The sequence below is a fragment of the Bemisia tabaci genome, chromosome 2 (genome assembly GCF_918797505.1).
Source record: "Bemisia tabaci chromosome 2, PGI_BMITA_v3".
NCBI classification, from domain to species: Eukaryota; Metazoa; Arthropoda; class Insecta; order Hemiptera; family Aleyrodidae; genus Bemisia; species Bemisia tabaci.
In genome coordinates, this window is record NC_092794.1 from 75,506,903 (window position 1) to 75,527,065 (window position 20,163).

Consider the following 20,163-nt stretch of genomic DNA (forward strand, 5'->3'; position numbering starts at 1 on the left):
TAAATCGTGAACTTCTAACTCTTGAATGAATTCAGGACCACTTACTTAAGATAAAAAAACTGCAAAACATTTGATTTGAGGCGAAAGTGAAAAGAGAATGGTTAAAAAAAAGTAAAAGAAGAAAGTCTGGGTTTGGACATTGGACTTGTAAAACTGATTTTCAGAATGCACCTTAAAATGAGCCGATAGGCCGTGGCTCCAGGTTGTAAAATACGATGAATATTATTGCCAAATGCTTGGTTGAAGTCGAAAATGGATTTAAATTAATTAAAATTAAGAGATTTCGAGTTGTTTGGATCATTTGTGTTATCAATCTGCGTTTGTTTACACGACCGCGACCCACATACGGCAGGGGCACGCAGAGGATCGATAATGGAAATCGTTCAAAAGAGAGATAATATTCTCCGCGCGCAGAAAAATCGATATATCGAAAAAGTGGCGCGCGGAATTATTTTCTGGTGCAGCGCCGGAAAAAACAGTCGGCGAGCAGGAATCGATATATCGAGAATTCTGCGCGCGGAACAGATTTGGAGCGCCGCGCCGGAAAAAATAGTTTTGACACAAACGGCGAGCAGGAATCGATATATCGAAAATTCCGCGCGCGGAACAGATTTGGAGCGCCGCGCCGGAAAAAATAGTTTTGACACAAACGGCGCAAATATATCGAAAACCGGCGCGGAATCCGGAAATTCAGAGATTTTCATCGAAAACGGATTTTTTCTTTCCGCGCGCCAGAAAAAATTCCGCGCGCGCAAGAAAAGGGTTTTGACACTAACGGCGTTCCATAGCAATACTCTAATCTACAGAGTGAAATTTTTCGATTTTGAAATAAAGGCTCAGATCCTTCAAAATTCAGTTTTGACTGCAGAAATTTGACGAAAAACGGACATCGACGGTGGCGTCCCCTGGGCGAAGAAATTTATAAACAAAAAAACTGAAGATCCACCCTAAACTAATTAGATGTAAAATATTTAGACATAAATCTTTTAGACCTAAACACATTAGACGGAAAAATTCCATCAGATTGGCAGGATAAATTGCTTGATATTTCTTTAGACCTAAAAATTTCGTTCCCTCGAGAATAGAAACATTAGACGTTAAATATTTAGACGCTACTGCGGTAGATCAAAACGATTTAGATGAAAACAGTTTTAGATGCTATTGGTTTAGACGTCAACGATGGATTAGACGTTAACTATTTAGACCTAAACGGTAGAACGGTACCCCCCGCAAACACCTCCTCCATTTCTTTCTCTTTCTTATGGTCAAGATTGTTTGTTTACCTGCAGATAAGAGCAGATTCAAAAATTCGAATTACAAATATTTTTTTCATGTTCAAACCTGCCTGCCTCCAGCAATCTCGAATTAATATTATTATTATTTAATTATTAATTTCATTACACATACATTCGTAGTTCCTCCAAAACGTGCCGGAAATCACCTTTCTTCCTTCCGTCTTAATCACACTTTGTAAGTAAATCATCAGCTGCAGTCACTTTTAATTTTATTCCATGTTCTTTGATACAGAAATGAACACTAATGATGAAGGGTATTCTCGAGTGAGAGTTGCATTTTGTTTAGAATACTTAAATTCTTCCTTCTTACTGGCTGTGCCATCAATATTTTCAGCCAAGTAAGTAGCTTGTTCACAGTGATCAGTTGGGTAAAGCTTGTTCTTGCTTAAAGCTGTACACATCATTAAGAAATTAGATTTTCAAAATGCCACTGGGTGATTTCATAATTACAGGAGTAGCTAAAATGTCCAACACTGTAAAAATAAAAGTGGACTAATGTTAACCAAATTTCATTACTTCGTTTTGAAGGTATGAAATTTCCCTTTTCTAGCTTTGTCACGGACTATGTACTTTGATTTAAGAGTCCCTTTATACCCAGAGTTAAGACAACTCGATCATCAGCTGACTGGCAGCCGGCCTTGGCTGGCCATGGAGGCCGAAAGGAGTGCACCCAAACGAACGATATTGACGGATAAGGATCAGGAATCCTGCGATGACTGTCACACAAAAACAACATCAACAAATTGATCAATTTAAAAGAAAATGAGATTGGCTTGTGAATAATTTCTTAATCTATTTTCATTTTGGCCCGATTGAAATAACAATTTACTCTTGATAAACCGCAATTAGGTAATATTTTCATTATTCTTGTTCACATTCGAGGTACCGCCATCTTGGTGCACTCGTTTCGGCCTCCATAAGCGAGAACCAATCAGAATTGGATTTTTTTTTAGGCCACTTTCAGCCCAACCAAAAATGAGTTGTCTTAACTCTGGGTTTAAAGGGACTCTACTTTGATTCAGTACTAATTATAGTGATTAACGAACAAGCCATTGAATCAGGTATCAGCTCTTCCTGCAGGACTGCTGAAAGTCCATGCAAATATGGCTGCACTGCCAAATAGAGATGTTGCATGTGTGAGGAGTTTGTGGTTTGACTAATGATTCTTCTGTAAAACTTCGCGAGAAACACGATTGTGCCACTTGTTTTCTCTGAAATCAACTCCCAAGCTCATATAAAGCTCTCAAGTTGAGGCCAAAATAGAGGGGATATCCCATCTTACTAGGGATGTTGATACTTATCCGATACTTGCAAAGTATCGATACTTTCAATCGATACTTAACGTTACTCGGCATCAATACTTCACGATATCGATGCCAAGACCCCAGTATCGACGGTATCGATACTTGATCTGATTCGGCCATGAAGAAGGCCTCTTTTTCTTCTTTAAAAAATTCTCTCCCCACTATTTCACCTTCATGATGCACTGTGACAAACGACGGAGTAATCAAGTTTCTCAAGATGATTATACTTCAATAAAAATTTTAAAAGCTCAGTTCGATAACTGTAGTCAAGGGCTCAAAATAGTTGACTAAGGATGCGAACAGGGCTTTTTCGAGAGAGGCGTAAATCTGGCGGAATTTAACGGGGGACAGACATATGCACACTCAGAATCACGGCATAATTCAGAAATAATATCGATGGTATCGATACCTCATAAGTATCGATACTTCAGCTCGATGCTCGATACCGGTATCGATGCTTAGAGTCGATACCAGTATCGATACCGAGTATCGATACTTCCCTGAGTATCGACATCCCTACATCTTACCCTGAGAGTCCACGTCAACATCAAGACAAACTCTCCATGGAAAGATAGGGAGTAACCACATTGACAGGGCTGTCACTTTATTTGGGGACTCCAAAACTGAAAACACGGCTACCCTGCTAATGAATTTGCTCCCTGTCTTTGCATGGAGAGTTTGTCTTGATGTAGAGGTGGACTCTCAGGGTAGGGTGGGATATCCCCTCCATTTTGGCCTCAACTTGAGAGCTTTTTGTGAGCTTGGGAGTTGATTTCAGAGAAAACCAGTGGCACCATTGTGTTTCTCGCGAACTTTTAAAGAAGAATCAACAGTCAAATCGCAAATCCCTCACACATGCAACATCTCCATTCTGTCAGTTATGTAACCAACACTTGGAAATGTGAAATGACAGATAATCCAAAAGATGAAACTTGGCATTTCTTGAGATTTGAGGTGGAATTATTGCTACCTAAAAAGTTTCCAAACTTTGGGGACTACCTTTTAGTTGAATAATTTCAATTTGAGGATATGGTGTAGTGAGAAATAAGTGCTGCACACCTATGAATCACTGGTTTTCATCAAAATTAATGTTTTCATTGCAAAATAAGCTGACTTATTATTAATGGTCTGGTCGAGAAGACTTTAGCGAACAATTTGATGACCACTCTGAAACTTCTGGCTCCATTTGGCGAGATTAACACTGCACCTAATACAACTGCTAAAATAAGTAGCCAAATGTGGTGACATTTTTTTCTAATGACTTTTCTCGCTTTAGAATAAACATTTCAGTTCAAAATGGCAATTTTCTTGAATACTCCTTTCGGCAGTTATTGCCAAAGAATCCATGATCTGTACTGATTTATTACCACAAATTGCTCTTTTGCCTCAAAATCGGGGTTGATGACGGCGTAACAGACCGGACATTTTCAGCCTTTAAAGTCTCATATTATGAAATGTAATCATAATTAATCATTTTTTTAAGGATGGATAAGTCCAAGTACATCATTCCTATTTATTTATCAACTTAGTTTTCAATCATTTTGCCATAAGTCATTTATTACCCACTGCGACACGACTATTCCTTTTAATGTTAAATCATCCTACTGATGGGTGTTCAATTACGCACTTGTAAGTAAGTGAGAGCTTATCCTTTAGTCATTTATGCACAGTTTGTTATTGGAATTGTGAATAGACATACTCCATTCTGAATCCATCCCCCATTTATGATGATCTTCGCCTAAATTTTGTCTAAATTTTTACTTACTTTACGTAGTAGAGTTTGAAGCATGTAATTTTAAACTTCTCCATCAGCTACCCTGAATTTTCAAGATGTTTGAACAACTGACTCTGATGTTAGGTCAAAAATTCGACCAGTTTTCTTTTCAAAATTTTAAGCAGGACATACTGCATGTACATATTAGCAACTTCCAAAATTTACTTTTATGTGAATGATTAATGTTAGTTGTTAACATTCTTAATAGAGTTGTCAAATGCCCTGCTCACCCAAAATCTATGATGAACGCAGGGCAAATAAGATGTTAAGAACAACAAGCGCTCTGTTTCGTACCTATTTCCATCCTGCTCATAGGTACAGCAGGCACCTGGCACCTCTAATCTTGTCAAAGGAAAATTCAACATACAGAAAAATTCTTCCATTTTCTAATACTTTTATTTCTATTTGTCTAGTGCTTGATTTGACTGGAGTAGACTCACATCTACTGTAAGTGGTAGTAAGGCCTGGATACATGATCAAATCCCCGAAACATCTAAGTGTCATGAGTCATCAGTCTTAAAATTGTTACTCTGCTTGGTTTTCAAATGAAAACTTGGCAAAATTGTTTCGTGTGGCAAGAAATGATGAATGGTGGACTCCATTCTGATCAAATGTGGTGTAGTCGGACCTGAGTTTGACACCATCTAAGACCAAAGATATTAACCTATCAAAAGAAAATTGTATCTATTTTGGTTCAGTGTTTTTCTATGATTCTTCATTTGTTATGGTATTCAGGGTGTGGCCAACCAAGGTATAAAATTGGTACTTCTGTCAAGTTGCACTTTAATTGCCTAAGTTAGTTGTACCCAAGTTGTTTAATTCACTACTTTACAGAACGAGCCAGGCTGAGGGTGGAGATAAAAAATTGTTGTAATTATTTATGTTTTTTCCAGAATAATTAAAAGTTTGATGGCCCATCCAATTTTGATCAAAGAAGACTGTTGCATGGTGACCATCAGTCATCAAGAGGTCTGCTATGATCGGAATTGGTTCGGAATTTATCGAGACCTTTAGAGAAAACTTTTCTTCATGCACATACCTACTGGGCCTCTCAAACTGGCTTCAATTCCTTAATTTCTCTGCCAGTTCTGCTCGAAATTCCTTGAAAATTTCATGATCTGATGTATAACTTGTCTCAAATGTTTTCCCCTCATTTCTCGATCAGGTGAAAATGTAGTTTACAGTTCTTTGACCCTCAAATACAGTTATATGTCATGTATGTCATTATTTTTGATGGGTAAATCTTGCGAATTCTCATAAAATTTCTCATAATCCCAGTTGTACCTAGTTCCGAACGCCTGTTAATTTTCTCCCCGATGGCATTCTCAAAACTTCTCACACTCTTGTGGCAATCTCAGCAACCTTGATTTTGTAATCTGTGGTTTACTTTTTTCCTGTGTGAAATCCACATTCACTTTTGTAATATTTTGACATAATTCCTACATGTTTTGCCAAGTGTAAACTATTCTTACAATGTAAAGCTAAGCTAGAGGCATGATCAAAATGGTCTCATCAATCTAGAGTACCTGTATAGCGAGAGTATAGACAGGAGTGAAAGTTCAAAAATCCATCAGGCCTTCACCGATGCCTCAGCAAATGAAGTTAAGGTCCAAAAGGGCAGCCAATCTATGAATTAAAATTATCCAGAACGATTTATTATTACCTACCATTGTTACGACTCGGCATTTGTAATGCATGTATTTGACTTAGTTTTTGCTCAAACTTACTCATTTTTGCGGGAGAACGCTCATACATGAATATTCCTGACCATCTTGGTTTGAACTGGAATCTGAAGACTGGCCGTGAAATTTTGTGCGTCAGAAGGGCGGCTGCCTTTTTGGGCCTTAAGCCCTCCATAAAGCGACCTGTCCATACTGTCGCTGTACAGGTACTCAAATCAATCAATCATCCAGTCAGGCCTGGCGTTGTAGGCAGAAGCATATGGTAAAATTTCATGAAAATCCTTGCCAAGGAATTTAAAATTAATAAATATTTTTAAAAAAGTATGCAAATTATTTTATTTATGTAGGTACCCCAACTGATCGCAGTGGACGCAAGGGTCGTAAGACAGTATGTTGGAGTTTTTTTACCAAGCTCGAGAGGTCGTGACAACCAGCCCGTGAAACCGGCAAGTAAACTTGCGCCATCTAGTGAGCGATTATCCAAACAGCTCCGCATAAGCCTTGGCAAGGCAGTTTTACACAAACTGATTGCGGTGGACGCACAGGTCGTAAGACAGTATGTTGTAGTTTTTTGCCGACGTGCATTAAAAATTCAGCATAAAGTTGAAAATATCAACAATAAATTCTTAATGCACGTCGGCAAAAAACTCCAACATACTGTCTTACAACCCGTGCGTCCACCGCAATCAGTTTGTGTAAAACTGCCTTGCCAAGGCTTATGCGGAGCTGTTTGGATAATCGCTCACTTGACGGCGCAAGTTTTCTTGCCGCCAGCGTCCGCTTGACCAAGTCCTGGGCTGGTTTTCACGACCTCTCGAGCTTGGTAGCAGAAAATTTAGGAGGCTGAACTGCACTGAGGTTGGGCCCAACAAGACCGAAACGCGACTGCAGTTGCTTTCCTGAATGGGTGCAACTAGTGTTGCACCAAACAGCATATATCTCTTTGAGGGAAAACTGCGCTCGAATGAGCTTTATCGCTCTGTATTGAGATTTTCAACTTTATGCTAAATTTTTAACGCACGTTGGCAAAAAAAAACTCCAACATACTGTCTTATTTATTTACTTAGGTAACATATTTGAGGCATGAGGAATCAAGGAAGACCAAAATCTCTGGTTACTTGATAAGTTTGGGTATGAGTTCAATGTCGATTTTGCGGTTTCAGACTTTAAAAGAACCTTTCAAATCAATCCCTAATTATTTTTTTGTGTTCAATAATACTTAGAGATTGCTTTGTAATACTGTTTATTTACTTTTTTTCCTCTAGATTCTAAAATGCCCGTGTATGGTAGTGCCAAAGGGACAGAAGCCATTCAACTAGGTCGTGACCTTCCTCCAGAAAAACGGCTTGATCTCTATGAATTTGAGCTTGAAAATGATGAAAATGAAGTTCCTGCGAAGAAGTTCAAGAAAAGGAAACCCCGTGAAAAGCGAAAAGAAATTAAATTCTTTGAAAATATTGGGAAAAAAGTCCCTCCCCCCTCAAAGCCAAAAAAAATTGCTAAGAAGTCCCCTGAAGAAGTATCAAAAAGAGTCCTTCCCGACAGAAGGGCTCTGCGTACAATTATTCCTGCAGAATCTACTCATTTCATCTCCAGTTCTTCAAAAAATAGTACACGATGTCCAAATTTGTCGTCTAAATGGGAATTATCGCACAGCGTCTTATCCACTGCTGCCTCCGATAAAAGCCTCAGCAGCAATACAATTTCAGGCCTGTCAACTTCCAGTAGTGTTAAAATGAATGCACGGAATCACTTCTCCAACAATAGTTTATTTTCTCTCAAAGATGTCGCACCCCCTTTCACTCAAGGTTCATCAACGCCTCTGTCAGAGTCCGAAAACATAGACCATCAAATCTCATTCAACAATTTAAGTGAATCTGTCATCTCCAACAAGAGCTCAATCAGAACAAGTCCATTTGCTAATAATTTTAAGGTACCAACCTCAGTCACTGTACGCAGTTTGAGACCTCGCCAGAAAAAGAATATGGCTCCACATAGTTCATCACCTAAAGCATCAAATATCCAATGTTCCTTCCGGAATGGAGGGGAACATCCTCTTTCTTCCTCACCAAACATCATTGAAAGTCCTAATAGAACTTTACTTTTTGGTGCCACCTCTCCAATTGCAAAACCAAACTCAGCATCTCTTGCCATGTTATCTAGTGGAAGTGGAGTTTACTCTCTGGATGATGCAGTCGGATCAGTAGAATCTTTAGACTCTCTGGATAAATCTTATGGTGATGAAACCTGTTTGATTGCTGGCAAGGAAAATAATTCGTACTTCTCGGTTGGTGAAGAGGACATCTGCCATTATTTTGGTTTTGAAGAAACGGAAGAAGAAGGAGAAAAGGTAAACCTTTCTCTGAAGTCCAAAAAAAATTGTACAAATGATCCAAGAACGAGAAACTCTGAAAATGTTCAGGGAAAAATAAAATGCCATAAAATGGAATTTCAAAATGACACTTGTGAAACGGCTGAAAAACCATCCATTGGTCAAGTTCTATTATTATTGAAATCGAGTGTCGCAACAGACCCAGCCCCTCTTGAATGCGAATCGGAGCTCTTTGGTTTACCAACCTACATCTGGTCACCCTTAAAATCGCAGCAGTGTGAAGAAACAGAGGATGCCGTAGAGAAGGTAATAAACACAACTTCTGCATGCTTCCTTATTCTTAATATCACAAAAGTTCATTCAGTTAAATTATCTAGGGACTCAAAAAATGTACACTTATGTGGCATTTTGAGTTACCCGATTTTCTACGTAACTTGAAATCAGGGTGAAGATGACTTTACTTTCAAGGTAAGTGGTAATTTCACCTTTCTGCACTCTTTAAGTGAAATATTAACACTCAAAGCATGGAAGCCCACTTTTTCAAGGGGCGTGCTGAATCATTTCATGCAGACAAAAATCCCGAACCTCCTGAAGAAAACGACATTCCCTCTTTTATTTTAAAACTTTTTCACCGGCAAATTTTTAATTATGCTCTCTCTCTGTGTTGAAAATCAAATCAAATAAAATTGATGTGAAATTTTCAATGCTTTAATTTCCTTCTTTTTCCTAAATTAGTCAAGCAATTCACACCAATCATCACATTGTAAACTCTACTTTCACACCTGTAATTTCTTCTGATTAATAGTTTTGCAGTCTATCCTTAGTTTGTTTTCGACTACTGACAATTCCTTTGTTTACCAGTTCCAGTTGTCCTTCTTTTATTCTGTCAGGGTCAAATGGTCCAAGTGTTCGTGCAAGCGCGCCTGTATATCAGCTTCCTCAACAGTAAAGTAACAAACTGTTTTCGGAAGTTGTATTTTAAATTTTCCTCCTCTATTTTATAGCCTGCTGCCAATAAAAAATGTGGCAGAAAACCGAAATTCATCATCGACAAGGCAACATCAACTGCTTTGGCCGGTGAGAAAGACAAAGGGGACCTGGGGAAAACATCTAGAAAAGAAATAACTTTTCGAGCAGAGGAGAATCCAACGAAAGGCCTCCACATGAACCATTCAGCAATGGAGGTAAAATTATTTTAACAGTTGCAATAGACTTTAAACCATTATAGACTAGTATAAATATTCTTGTCATTTTTTAAAGCTTAGAAATATTTTCAAACGTCTCAAGTTGATAGTTCAGCAGGATGGATCACTAGACAAGGTAAAAATTTAAGCATCATGATGTCTGTGCTCTCAAGAAAAAATCTCCATAGAATATGATTTGACATCGAAAATTACTACAAGTAATTTTTACTGAATGTAACCGTGACATTCTCTGCAGTGTGGAAGTATGACAACATTAATCTGGGCGTCTCAGCTCAGCTACTGCATGTTGTTTACTCTTCAAACAACAGAGGGTGGGGGAGGAACACTGCTCGTTTAAGAAGCTTGCCAAAAACGTTTTAGTTCACGACTTGATTAGAGTGTACCTACTCTTGTTTATCTTGTGAGCAGAATATTGAAATTTTTCGTAACCAGTGCTGAATAAAAACGTTAACATCTTGGTTGAGAGTGGACAGCAGCTACTTTCGTTGCGCAAATGGTTTTCTTGGTGAAAGTTTTGAGAGGTGATATCTATCGGAATGCCTAAATTTGTACCTTGTATAATGGTCCATTAAGGCTAATCTTGGCTCATCAAACTTATTCATTTCTCATTAAATATTAATTACACCATAACTTTGTGTATTTCATACAGTGTGCAGTTTTGTAGGTTTTAGTCACTTAAATCTGAAACAGGGTGATAAGTTTTTAGGAAGTGGGGGAAAATCTGGGAAATTAAGTCAATTTCACTGAACCTCGAAGAGACAGAGGAAAGTGAAAACGTAGGAAGTCTTTCTCATAAGAATTAGCCACAATCTTTTTTTCTAAAATGTTTTTTTTCTTGGAAACTTTTTCTTTTTTGCAGAAACGTCGAAAGTACATTGAACGAAAAAAGTGTCAAACTTAATAAAACTGAAATGGTTCTTACCGCATTCATCAGCAGAGCTAAATCTTTGCATTTAGGATGTCACAGAAATACCTTTTCATCCTTGGAAAGTCTGTTAATTTTCTCGTATAAATCCTTAAGAAGTTAGGAAATTTCAAATTTAAGAGGATTTGTTGCCATGTTGTAGGCACTAGTGGCTGTTTTTTTGTACGTGCTGCAAGGGCCATGCATGAAAAACTAATGGACTCGTAGCCAGCTGAATTTCGTTATCCATTGAAATGATGGTTTTTACTACCTACTGAGCGCAATATGTTTCTTGCTCAGGAAGTCGTAGAGAACTCTGTGATCGAAGGGACGACATTCTGCCATAAGAAACGACACCTAAAAAACAACTATTTCTGGCTCACTTTAGAAACAACATACATATACATGTCAATAAATTCCTTACTTAGGTACAGGACAGGTGTCGTTAGCTAGTTGGCATATATTTACTTTCCGCTCGATAGGGACCGCCATGCAATGGTCCAATAACAACCACAATACAATGCAATCGTCCAATAGCAACCGCAGTGTAATGCAATGCAATTGTCCAATAGCGACTGCTTGCAAACAGAATATAAACAAGTGCCAACTTTGCTGACAGCACTTCCAGTTATTTTTATTTTTAGCAAGAAATAATAGTTCCTTTTTGCAGAATGTAATTCAGATACAACAGAAATTTATGCGACATCATTCTGCATTTTCTGTTCAGGGTCCTCTCTTTTCTCAATGGCTCATAATAGCTTAAAAACTTAGGAAATTTTTTATACAGAAAATTTTCACAACAGACCTCTCTCTTACACTTCTTGTTCTAAAAAATTGTGTTTTGAAAACCCTCCACATCTTTTTTTTCCGGTATCAAACCGATGCTGCAGCCCTTGAATAATCAATTGCTTCTTTGATGATTTTTGCTTTTTGTAACCATCATTTACTTTATTTTCTCAAATTGTGTGTGCCAATTTTTAATTTACAGAGTTGCTCAAAACTGACTGCAACTGATGATGAAAAACTAGGAAATCTTGACGAGACTTTCGATAGTGAAAACAAACTGTCAAATATCGTCTATAAAATTCCAAAACGTGGGAAAGAAGCAAACAAACTGCTGAAAGAGAAAAAAGAAGCAGAGGGGAGTAAGAAAGAGGTGAGATTACTAAATTTATAGTTCTTCCATCCATTTTTAGTGTATTTTCCGAAGGAAATACACTTTTGCATTTTTTTTTCTTTTTTGTAAAACGTACACTAAGTAATATGGATTGCATTTTACAAAAAAGTACCAAAAGCATCCCAATGTTGCTAAGATTCTGCAACTCACATTCTTTGCAATAAAATGACTGAAGTCGTGTAAAAAATTAAATTTACAAAGGTAATTTAAACTTTGAAATATTCAAAAACTCCGGCTTTCCCTTGGAGATTATTTACTGGACACGTTTCGGTGGCTACCCAGGCCACCATCATCAGCTAATTGATTCATTTTAAAATCGACTTACTGTTGGCTGTGCAGGCGCGTTAGTTACCGGTGTTTTCGTGGGCGGGTTGGGTTTCTGTGGTTCAAATATTTTTTTGAAGGTATAGATTGCAATAACCGATTGTGGATACATTCTAAATCAGTGTTGGTGAAATTCTGTCTATTTTTGAATATCTGGATACTTTCCAAGATATTAAGCATGCTCACTTTCTGGGCAGTTCTTATCAGTTTCGGCTCAAAATTAATATCGTGCCCTTCCTTGCTAAAATGTCTGGCTGCAGCTGATTTGTCTATTTCTCTGTTTAGGGCATTTCTTCTATGTTCGATCCCTCTTTGTCTAATGGTCCTCCAGGTCTGACCACAAAGACTTTGTCACAATCATTGCATTGGATGTTATAGATCCCGGAGTTTTGTTCATTTGGTATTCGGTCCCTAGAAAATAATTGGAATGTTTTGTCTGATGTTGGTTCTATTTTTGGGTGCTGCTTTAAGATTGTATTTTTTGAAAATGATATGTGATGGTGGCAAATGTGTCCTGGTTTGTTTTCAATTAGTTCTAATGTGCTTATTTTCCTAATTCTATTCCTATGTTCATTCTTCCTACGTAGTCAATTTTAATAAAACAATCGAATTTTTCACAAAAGGTACACTTTTTACAAAGGTAATTTTCGTCTTGAATTCATAATTTATTGGGAGTAAAGATAAAAATTGTTTAGATGATCGGTTTACATTTGCAAGGTAAAGAAAGTTGCACCTTCTTAGCGACATTGGAATGCTCTTGGTTCCTTTTTGCTAAATGTAATCCATATGCACTACAGGGTGGAGCATTTTTGGACGTTTTTTCCATCTGAAAACAGACATAACACGTAAGTGGCGAAATGGTCTAAAAACAACGCCTGAATTTTTCTGAATTTTTTGTCAACATTTGGATCGCCCGCATTGACGCTGATGTCAAAATTTGCGGAGAATTCAGGTTTTTTGATGTTAACATGGCAACAATGGCTAATACGACACAAGTTCACCCGACCAAAGTCCTTAAAATTAAATTCACATTGAAAATCTCTATTCGTTTTTTCTCTTAGTGCAACCATTATCGTGTAAAATTCTAAAACCCTTATTTTTCTGGAAATTTAGTACAAATTCTAGTTCAGTCCAGGAGAAATAAGAGTAAGTAGGAATAAATTGCGTAACAGACTTTTCCTACAAGAATATCATCATTAGGTTGGCCTGAATTAACACAAGACATACAAAAAGTTTGCCACGGTTCGAATGCGTAAAACCCCTTAAAATGCCTAAAATTCAAAGAGACGGCCTTGTTTTGATTATCAAGCATCATGGTAATTTAAAATGTGCATCTAGTGTGGTGTGAAGTGGCCTCCTCACGTCATTTTGGTCGTAAATTTCAAATACAGTGTCAAATAAAGCCCCTGGTCCATCGGGGTGAACCAAATCCAGGAAGGTGGCCTACTTTGAATGGCAGGAGGGTGACTTTTAAAGTTTGATTGTAATATATTTTAAAGGTTACGATTTCTGTATCACATTGATCATGGTCAAGCAGTTTGATGAATATGTTCAAGATTTATTTTTCTTTTATAAGACCTTATACATGACCCAATGAATAATGCCTGGTCAGGAGGGCTGCGTAAAACGGATTGGCTGAATCCGAAAGTTACAAAGGTAGAAGATGGCGCGGTGATTCAAGTGATGATTTTAGTGAATGAAGACAGTTTTGGTCGTATTTCAAATGTAAAGTTAAAAATGCCTTCTAATCAAGCAGGGTCTCCCAAGTACAAAATAAGTATGTGACATCTAAATTTAAAGGATAGAATCAGTGATCCCAAGCGTACGGATATTTCCGTGCCGCGCGGACCTTCCCTATACCCGCGCGGACAGCGTATGGACCAAAACCTTATGGGAAAATTTTTCCCTATCTTAAATGATCCGTACGCTCGCCCGGCCCTGCCCGTGCGTCTATTAATCCGCTTTTCTTTGCAATATTTATTACTTTTGCGGAAGGTATTGATACAATTATGTTTAGTATGAAAGCTGGGTATCGTTCGGGAACAAATTATATACTTTTTGCATTAATTATATTGTATTCTTATCGAAATTCAGTCATTTCATTTAAGGCCCGTGCACTCGCCCGGCCCAGTCCGTGCGTCTGTTAATCCGCTTTTCTTTGCAATATTTATTACTTTTGCGTAAGTTATTATACAATTATGTTTAGTATGAAAGCTGGGTATCGTTCGGGAACAAATTAGATACTTTTTGCATGAATTATATTGTATTCTTATCAAAATTCAGTCATTTCATTTAAGGTCCGTCCCTGTTTTCTGTATTGTTGTGCTTTTGTGTTTGATCACTTTGACATTTTTTCTTATTTTTATTTCTCAATTTCGCCAATGTTATTGATATAAAGAAGCCACGAATAAAACCCAGGTATCCTACAGGACCTGATTTAGTACTTTTTGTATTAATTTATGTGTTATTCAATCAGTTCAATGGGTTAGGAATTATGAATTTCATGAAAAGTCAGCTCCTTTCTTTTGAATTATTGCTTTTTGATCTAGGTACCTATAATTGTTCCGATTATTTTTTCCTGCCAATGCTTTCTAGAGGACATAGGTACTTGAATGTCGCTATTCAAGCATGATTTGGACGTAGGTAGCTACAACAGTTTGTTCGCAGCATTCAAAAATCACTGCTAGGTATTTTTTAAAAGAGAACAAATCAACATCATTCCTTGAAATTCTCTCAGAATTTTCTTTGCCCAGAGAGGAAAAATCATGGAAGTTCTTATAGGAATTGATGTTTAGTAGGTATGGCTAAAAGTTCACAATACTTTGAACTAGAATTCTCATTTATCAAGATTCACCACCATAGTTCATAATATTTAAAAATCACGGGAGGCGATTCACGGAGCACGGAGCGGCACGGACATACACGAGCCCATCCGGAGAGTGTACGGACTTTTCAAGATAGGAGCACCTGGGAACACTGGATAGAATTGAAAATTTAAAGTGTGATAGTAAAAAATCTTTGAAAGTGGTCTACCAGTTCCATTAGATGTTTACAATTAGTGTTGGATTGAGTTCTTTTACCCAAATTCCAAATTTTAACTTTTGAATCCTTGGGTCCGAATCCATCGCCAATCCTTAACTTTTGAGAAAATCCGGACCTTTTTTGGTATTTATTTTTTCTTGATTTTAATACAGGTTTGCGATATTGCGACGCGGCGAGTATTCATATCGATATTTACTGTTTGAGAACATTCTGGAACGAGTCAATGTTTGAGATCGATGAGATAGAGGGATGATATGGATATTTGACGCCATTCGAGAACCTTCTTGATTCGGCTTCATGGCGCGAATTTTGAAATTTCGGAGGATTCGGGGATTCGGGTTCGAGCATTTTGACACAGAATCCCAAATCCGAATCCACGTCCCAACACTATTTGCAATTAATTTTATTCCTCAGTAAGACCTGAAATCGAGGATGGTGCTCATCGTGACTATCTCCATAGGAGCAACCAATAAAACAACAGTATAATTAATCGCACGATTCCAAGAGAAACTGCTGGATAAGTGATATTTGCAACAGAGTTATTGCTAAAAGAAAAAGAATGAAAACATTGATGATTCACACCACTGCATGTTCTTCAGTATATTTTATGAGAAGAGTATCCGTCAGCTTTTGATTCTAAAGATTGATTTTTTCAATTTGATTTGGCTATAATTCTCACATGACCTGGTTTGCTTTATTCAAATTTTAAATCAAAGAAAGTCTTGGTTCTCTGGGGACTGAAAATATTTAAAACGCTGATATCGTATAGAAATCGGTACCTTATTTTCGAAGATGTAATACAAGCATATTTTAAAATTGGACGTATTAATGCTAAATGGAACTATGTTGCACGCAAACACCATTCAGATAATTTCTTTCAGCAGATGTACCTCCGGTTAACACTACTGCCTTTAAAGGCGGCCATCATGGATTTGGAACCTCCTGTTTGACCATTCATTTTCTACTTCACATTTTACCAAAATTACACAAGGAATGATACTTCTCTTTACTCATTGTGTCATTATTTATCTTACTTTAGCCTACCCTCCTAACTTGGCAGCCTTCTTGAGTTTTGGGCAGTCCAATTAACAAGGCAGTATCCATCACCTCATACTTGAAATCTACGACCAAAATTATGGTGAAACTACCTAAGCATGTATCTCGGTTTGCGACGCTGCAGACTTCCCGTCATACTTCATTTTTTGAATGGAGAACTATGCAACAGAAACTCTTAAAAACTTCCATGCTTTTTTGTCTCAGTGCGGAGCAAATTCTGAAAAAACTGCAAGGAATAATGCTGATTTGTTCTGCTTTAAAAAAATAAAATAAGAGCTGAAATTATTAAATAATGCAAACAGGATACTTGGTTTGGGAATTTTGCAGTCTATAGTTCATATTGAACTGATACCTCACTTAACTTATCATGCGAATGAGTAGTTCTAGGAAAAAATGTCAGGGGGACTTTTAGTGAATATAGGACAAACATACCCTCCTGCCGTCTAACGTTGGCCGCCATCCTGGATCTGGTGCATCCCGATCGACCAGGGGCTTTTTTTGACACTGTATTTGAAATTTACGACCAAAATGATGTGAGAGAGGCCACTTCACACCACACTAGATGCACATTTTAAATTACCATGATGCTAGATAATCAAAACAAGGCCGTCTCTTTGAATTTTAGGCATTTTAAGGGGTTTTACGCATTCGAACCGTGGCAAACTTTTTGTACGTCTTGTGTTAATTCAGGCCAACCTAATGATGATATTCTTGTAGGAAAAGTCTGTTACACAATTCGTTCCTACTTTGTCTTATTTCTCCTGGACTGAACTAGAATTTGTACTAAATTTCCAGAAAAATAAGGGTTTTAGAATTTTACACAATAAAGGTTGCACTAAGAGAAAAAACGAATAGAGATTTTCAATGTGAATTTAATTTTAAGGACTTTGGTCGAGTAAACTTGTGTCGTATTAGCCATTGTTGCCATGTTATCATCAAAAAACCTGAATTCTCCGCAAATTTTGACATCAGCGTCAATGCGGGCGATCCAAATGTTGACAAAAAATTCAGGAAAATTCAGGCGTTGTTTTCAGACCATTTTGCCACTTTCGTGTTATGTCCGTTTTCAGAAGGAAAAAAAGTCCAAAAAAGCTCCACCCTATTGTACTTTGGACAAATTAAGATTTCCTCTCACGTCCGATCAAATTTTAAGTAAATTGTGTGGCAAAATGGACCATGGATTTCTGACACATTCTCTTTCATATTTCTTTAAATTACTGAACTCAAAATTAATTATGAGGAGCAGGAGCCCTGCAGTTTGCTATGTTACCATATCAAGCCTCAACACGTATTCACGAAATATACTCTTGATCTCATAACAAAATTCTTTAAATTTACAATTAGTCTAAAGAGCCGTGGAAGATAACTTTTTGTTGTAACTTTGTGCACTCTAAATGTTGTCCTGAAATGAGATATCAATGGGTGATAAAGAGCCTTAATTTAATCTTTGACCACCGAAGGTGTTTGGTATGTTTATAATCAAGCTATTTTCAATTACGAAACTAAAAATTGGATTATTCGGCCGTTTTAGGCACAAACGTTTTTTTCCCCTATCAGTTTTACGATTTCTTGTATTGCAGATGGATGAATTTGAAGCTTTGGCTGCCTCCTTAAATTCTCAGTTTCAAGAAATTGATCATTTCCAACTTGCTGTCGAATGACTTCCTCGCCTTAATTCTTAGCGGCAAAGTTAAGTAGCAAATTTCAAAGAAAAAGTCAGTCTGTCAATCAAATTTTGTTCTGAGGAAAAAATACTTGTGAAATTAATAGGTATTATCTCCTGGTAAAATTAATCATCCAGTTGAAATTAACTACGGTGTTGTGAATTCACATATATATTCAACTGATTTCAATGCAAAGACAATGCACCGTTATCAAGTCACTCTGTGCGAATTATGATAAGACATACATTGGACATTTTGAAGAATCTTTCCCTTCTTTGGAAACTTTCCGAGGAAAGCTCCCAGAAACTTTCCTGAGATGGAAACGAAGTGTTGCTGACAATTCCTGGAACAAGTTCCTATTTCTGCTTAGATTTTTAGTTGAGCATCATAAAACTCGTTAGAAGCTGTTATTCTTTCACTGATGGCAATCAGAGTGAGTTGGTGTTACTTCAGCTTCCTTCTGAGAATAATATATGAGGCACTTTGTATCAAAACCTGCGATCTCCTTTGTGCTGTCTAAAAATTTGGCAATCACTTTCACTTACTCGTATTATAAAGAGAGTAGGTAAGTTTCTATTCGCATACTTTCTCAAGAATTTTCCATATGTTCGTAAGAAAATTATGACAGTATTTCATGCATAAAGTCTAATCGATTAATCCTTTTTAAAAATTACATAAAACATCTGCCAATTTTTTAGATGTTGCAATGGAAATTGCAGGTTTTGATACTAGGTGCCTTGGATCCCACTTACTCTCACTTGACCCTCATGTCTTCCTATCAATCTCCTTCTGTAATTCAACTTCAGGCATCAAGTGTAATTTACTGTGTATCTCTACTGAACGTATGTAAAACTGCATGAGTAGTTCATATTAGCACTAAAATTGGAAAAGAAAGCTATCATTTTACAACTTTCAGAATTAGAGGAAGTTAATAGTTTCTAGGATTCAAGTGAAAGAAAGAGAGATAAGTCATCTATGAGTGGTTCTGTAAATCATCTGGTTGTAGAATGAAATGACGTACCTAATTATCATAAGTATAAAGGCACGACCTACAAAGAGATTTTTATCATTTTGTCCCCCATTTTGGTACTGCCCTTCTTTCAAATTTCTCTCAATCTGGAAGTTGAAGCTTTTAAATTGCTCACTCACCAAACACCTCATTTTCCTCCCAGAATCAGTGCTTCACCTGCTGATTAGATGCCACTCCCCTGAAGCTCAGGAAATGCTGCCTTGAATGTGAAAAAGGCCAAAAAAAAAAAGAGAAAAAAAAAGACTGATTTAGTACCTAATCCATTCACTGTGCTGTCATGCTGTGGAGGTGTCAGCGCAAACCACTGTACAGGAATTCCCAGAAAATGATTGGGTCCTGAAATAGTCCTCACACTTCATCAGTTACACATAAACACCTGACAATGGAAAAACAAGATTGAAAAAAGAATCAGAACACCAATTGCCAATCATTAGCCTGTGAGTATACAAGAATTCAAACTTTTTATTGAAGAGACTTGTATATCATCTGTGTATTGTAACTTAGAATTACATATTGTATTGTAATTTATTTGATCTTATTATTCATGAAATACCTAATTTCAAGTATTCATCTAAAATTTGTCTTATGCAAACTTTCCGCTCGGAGATAATAAGACTTGTTTGTGTACTATTTTTTTATACAACATTATTTTCCATATAAAATCAATAGTATAAATACGTAAGTCAAAAGCTTGTTTTATTTCTTCAATTCCAAGACCTGCTCATGGCTGTGACTATCACATCTGAAATGCCATGAAGATGTTGAAACAGAATTGATGGATACGGTGGAAAAAAAGGGTACAGTGTTTGTACCAGCCAAGCCTATGCACGGCTCCGTTGAAGGGAAGTTATATGAAAAGTGACTGGTCGTCTCCGAACTCTTCGGCATCTTCAAGTAGGGTAAAAATACTATGTTTTTAGCCAAAAATCGAAATGTGTTGTTCGAGCTCCTCGAAAAATAAATCGACTTTTAGGCTTTTTTCTCAAAAAAATCACAAAATTGAAGAGATTTCCATTTTTTTCAAAGACAAATCGTATCGCAATCTAAAATCTAATTATACCGTTAAAAAGCCCTTGCTTTCAGCTTTCTAACGGCCTATAGTTTTTGTAATTTGGAGCAACTGACCGTCTATAAACGGAATTTTACTGCAATCATATCAAGGAATTTTCCGCCAACTCGGACGGCCGGTTCCCTTGAATTTATCTCTGCTATTTTTGAAATTAAAAAATAAAACATGCACACCGTTAGAAAGATCACTCTCTCAGCTTTTTATTGGTATAATAATTTTTGAATTTTGAGCAACTCAACGCCGGCACATAGGAATTTTTCGAAACCATGTCAAAAAACGAAGAAAAACGGGTGGCCCCGGTCAAA

The 20,163-nt window shown here is 37.1% G+C and overlaps 1 protein-coding gene across 2 annotated transcripts; it reads left to right on the forward strand.

The window, feature by feature from the left end:
* The first annotated feature begins 1,230 nt into the window (after window positions 1-1,230).
* LOC109038530 (uncharacterized) lies at window positions 1,231-19,478 on the forward strand. Of its 2 annotated transcripts, none has more exons than XM_072296296.1 (5): window positions 1,231-1,470; window positions 7,321-8,693; window positions 9,392-9,571; window positions 11,485-11,652; window positions 17,676-19,478. In XM_072296296.1, the coding sequence occupies exons 2-5, from the start codon at window positions 7,329-7,331 to the stop codon at window positions 17,754-17,756; spliced, it is 1,794 nt and encodes a 597-aa protein (XP_072152397.1). In that variant the 5' UTR covers window positions 1,231-1,470; window positions 7,321-7,328; the 3' UTR covers window positions 17,757-19,478. The 2 variants fall into 2 exon arrangements, with proteins under 2 accessions (XP_072152397.1, XP_072152398.1); XM_072296297.1 differs by lacking the exon at window positions 1,231-1,470 and adding an exon at window positions 1,507-1,633.
* The last annotated feature ends 685 nt before the right edge of the window (window positions 19,479-20,163 follow it).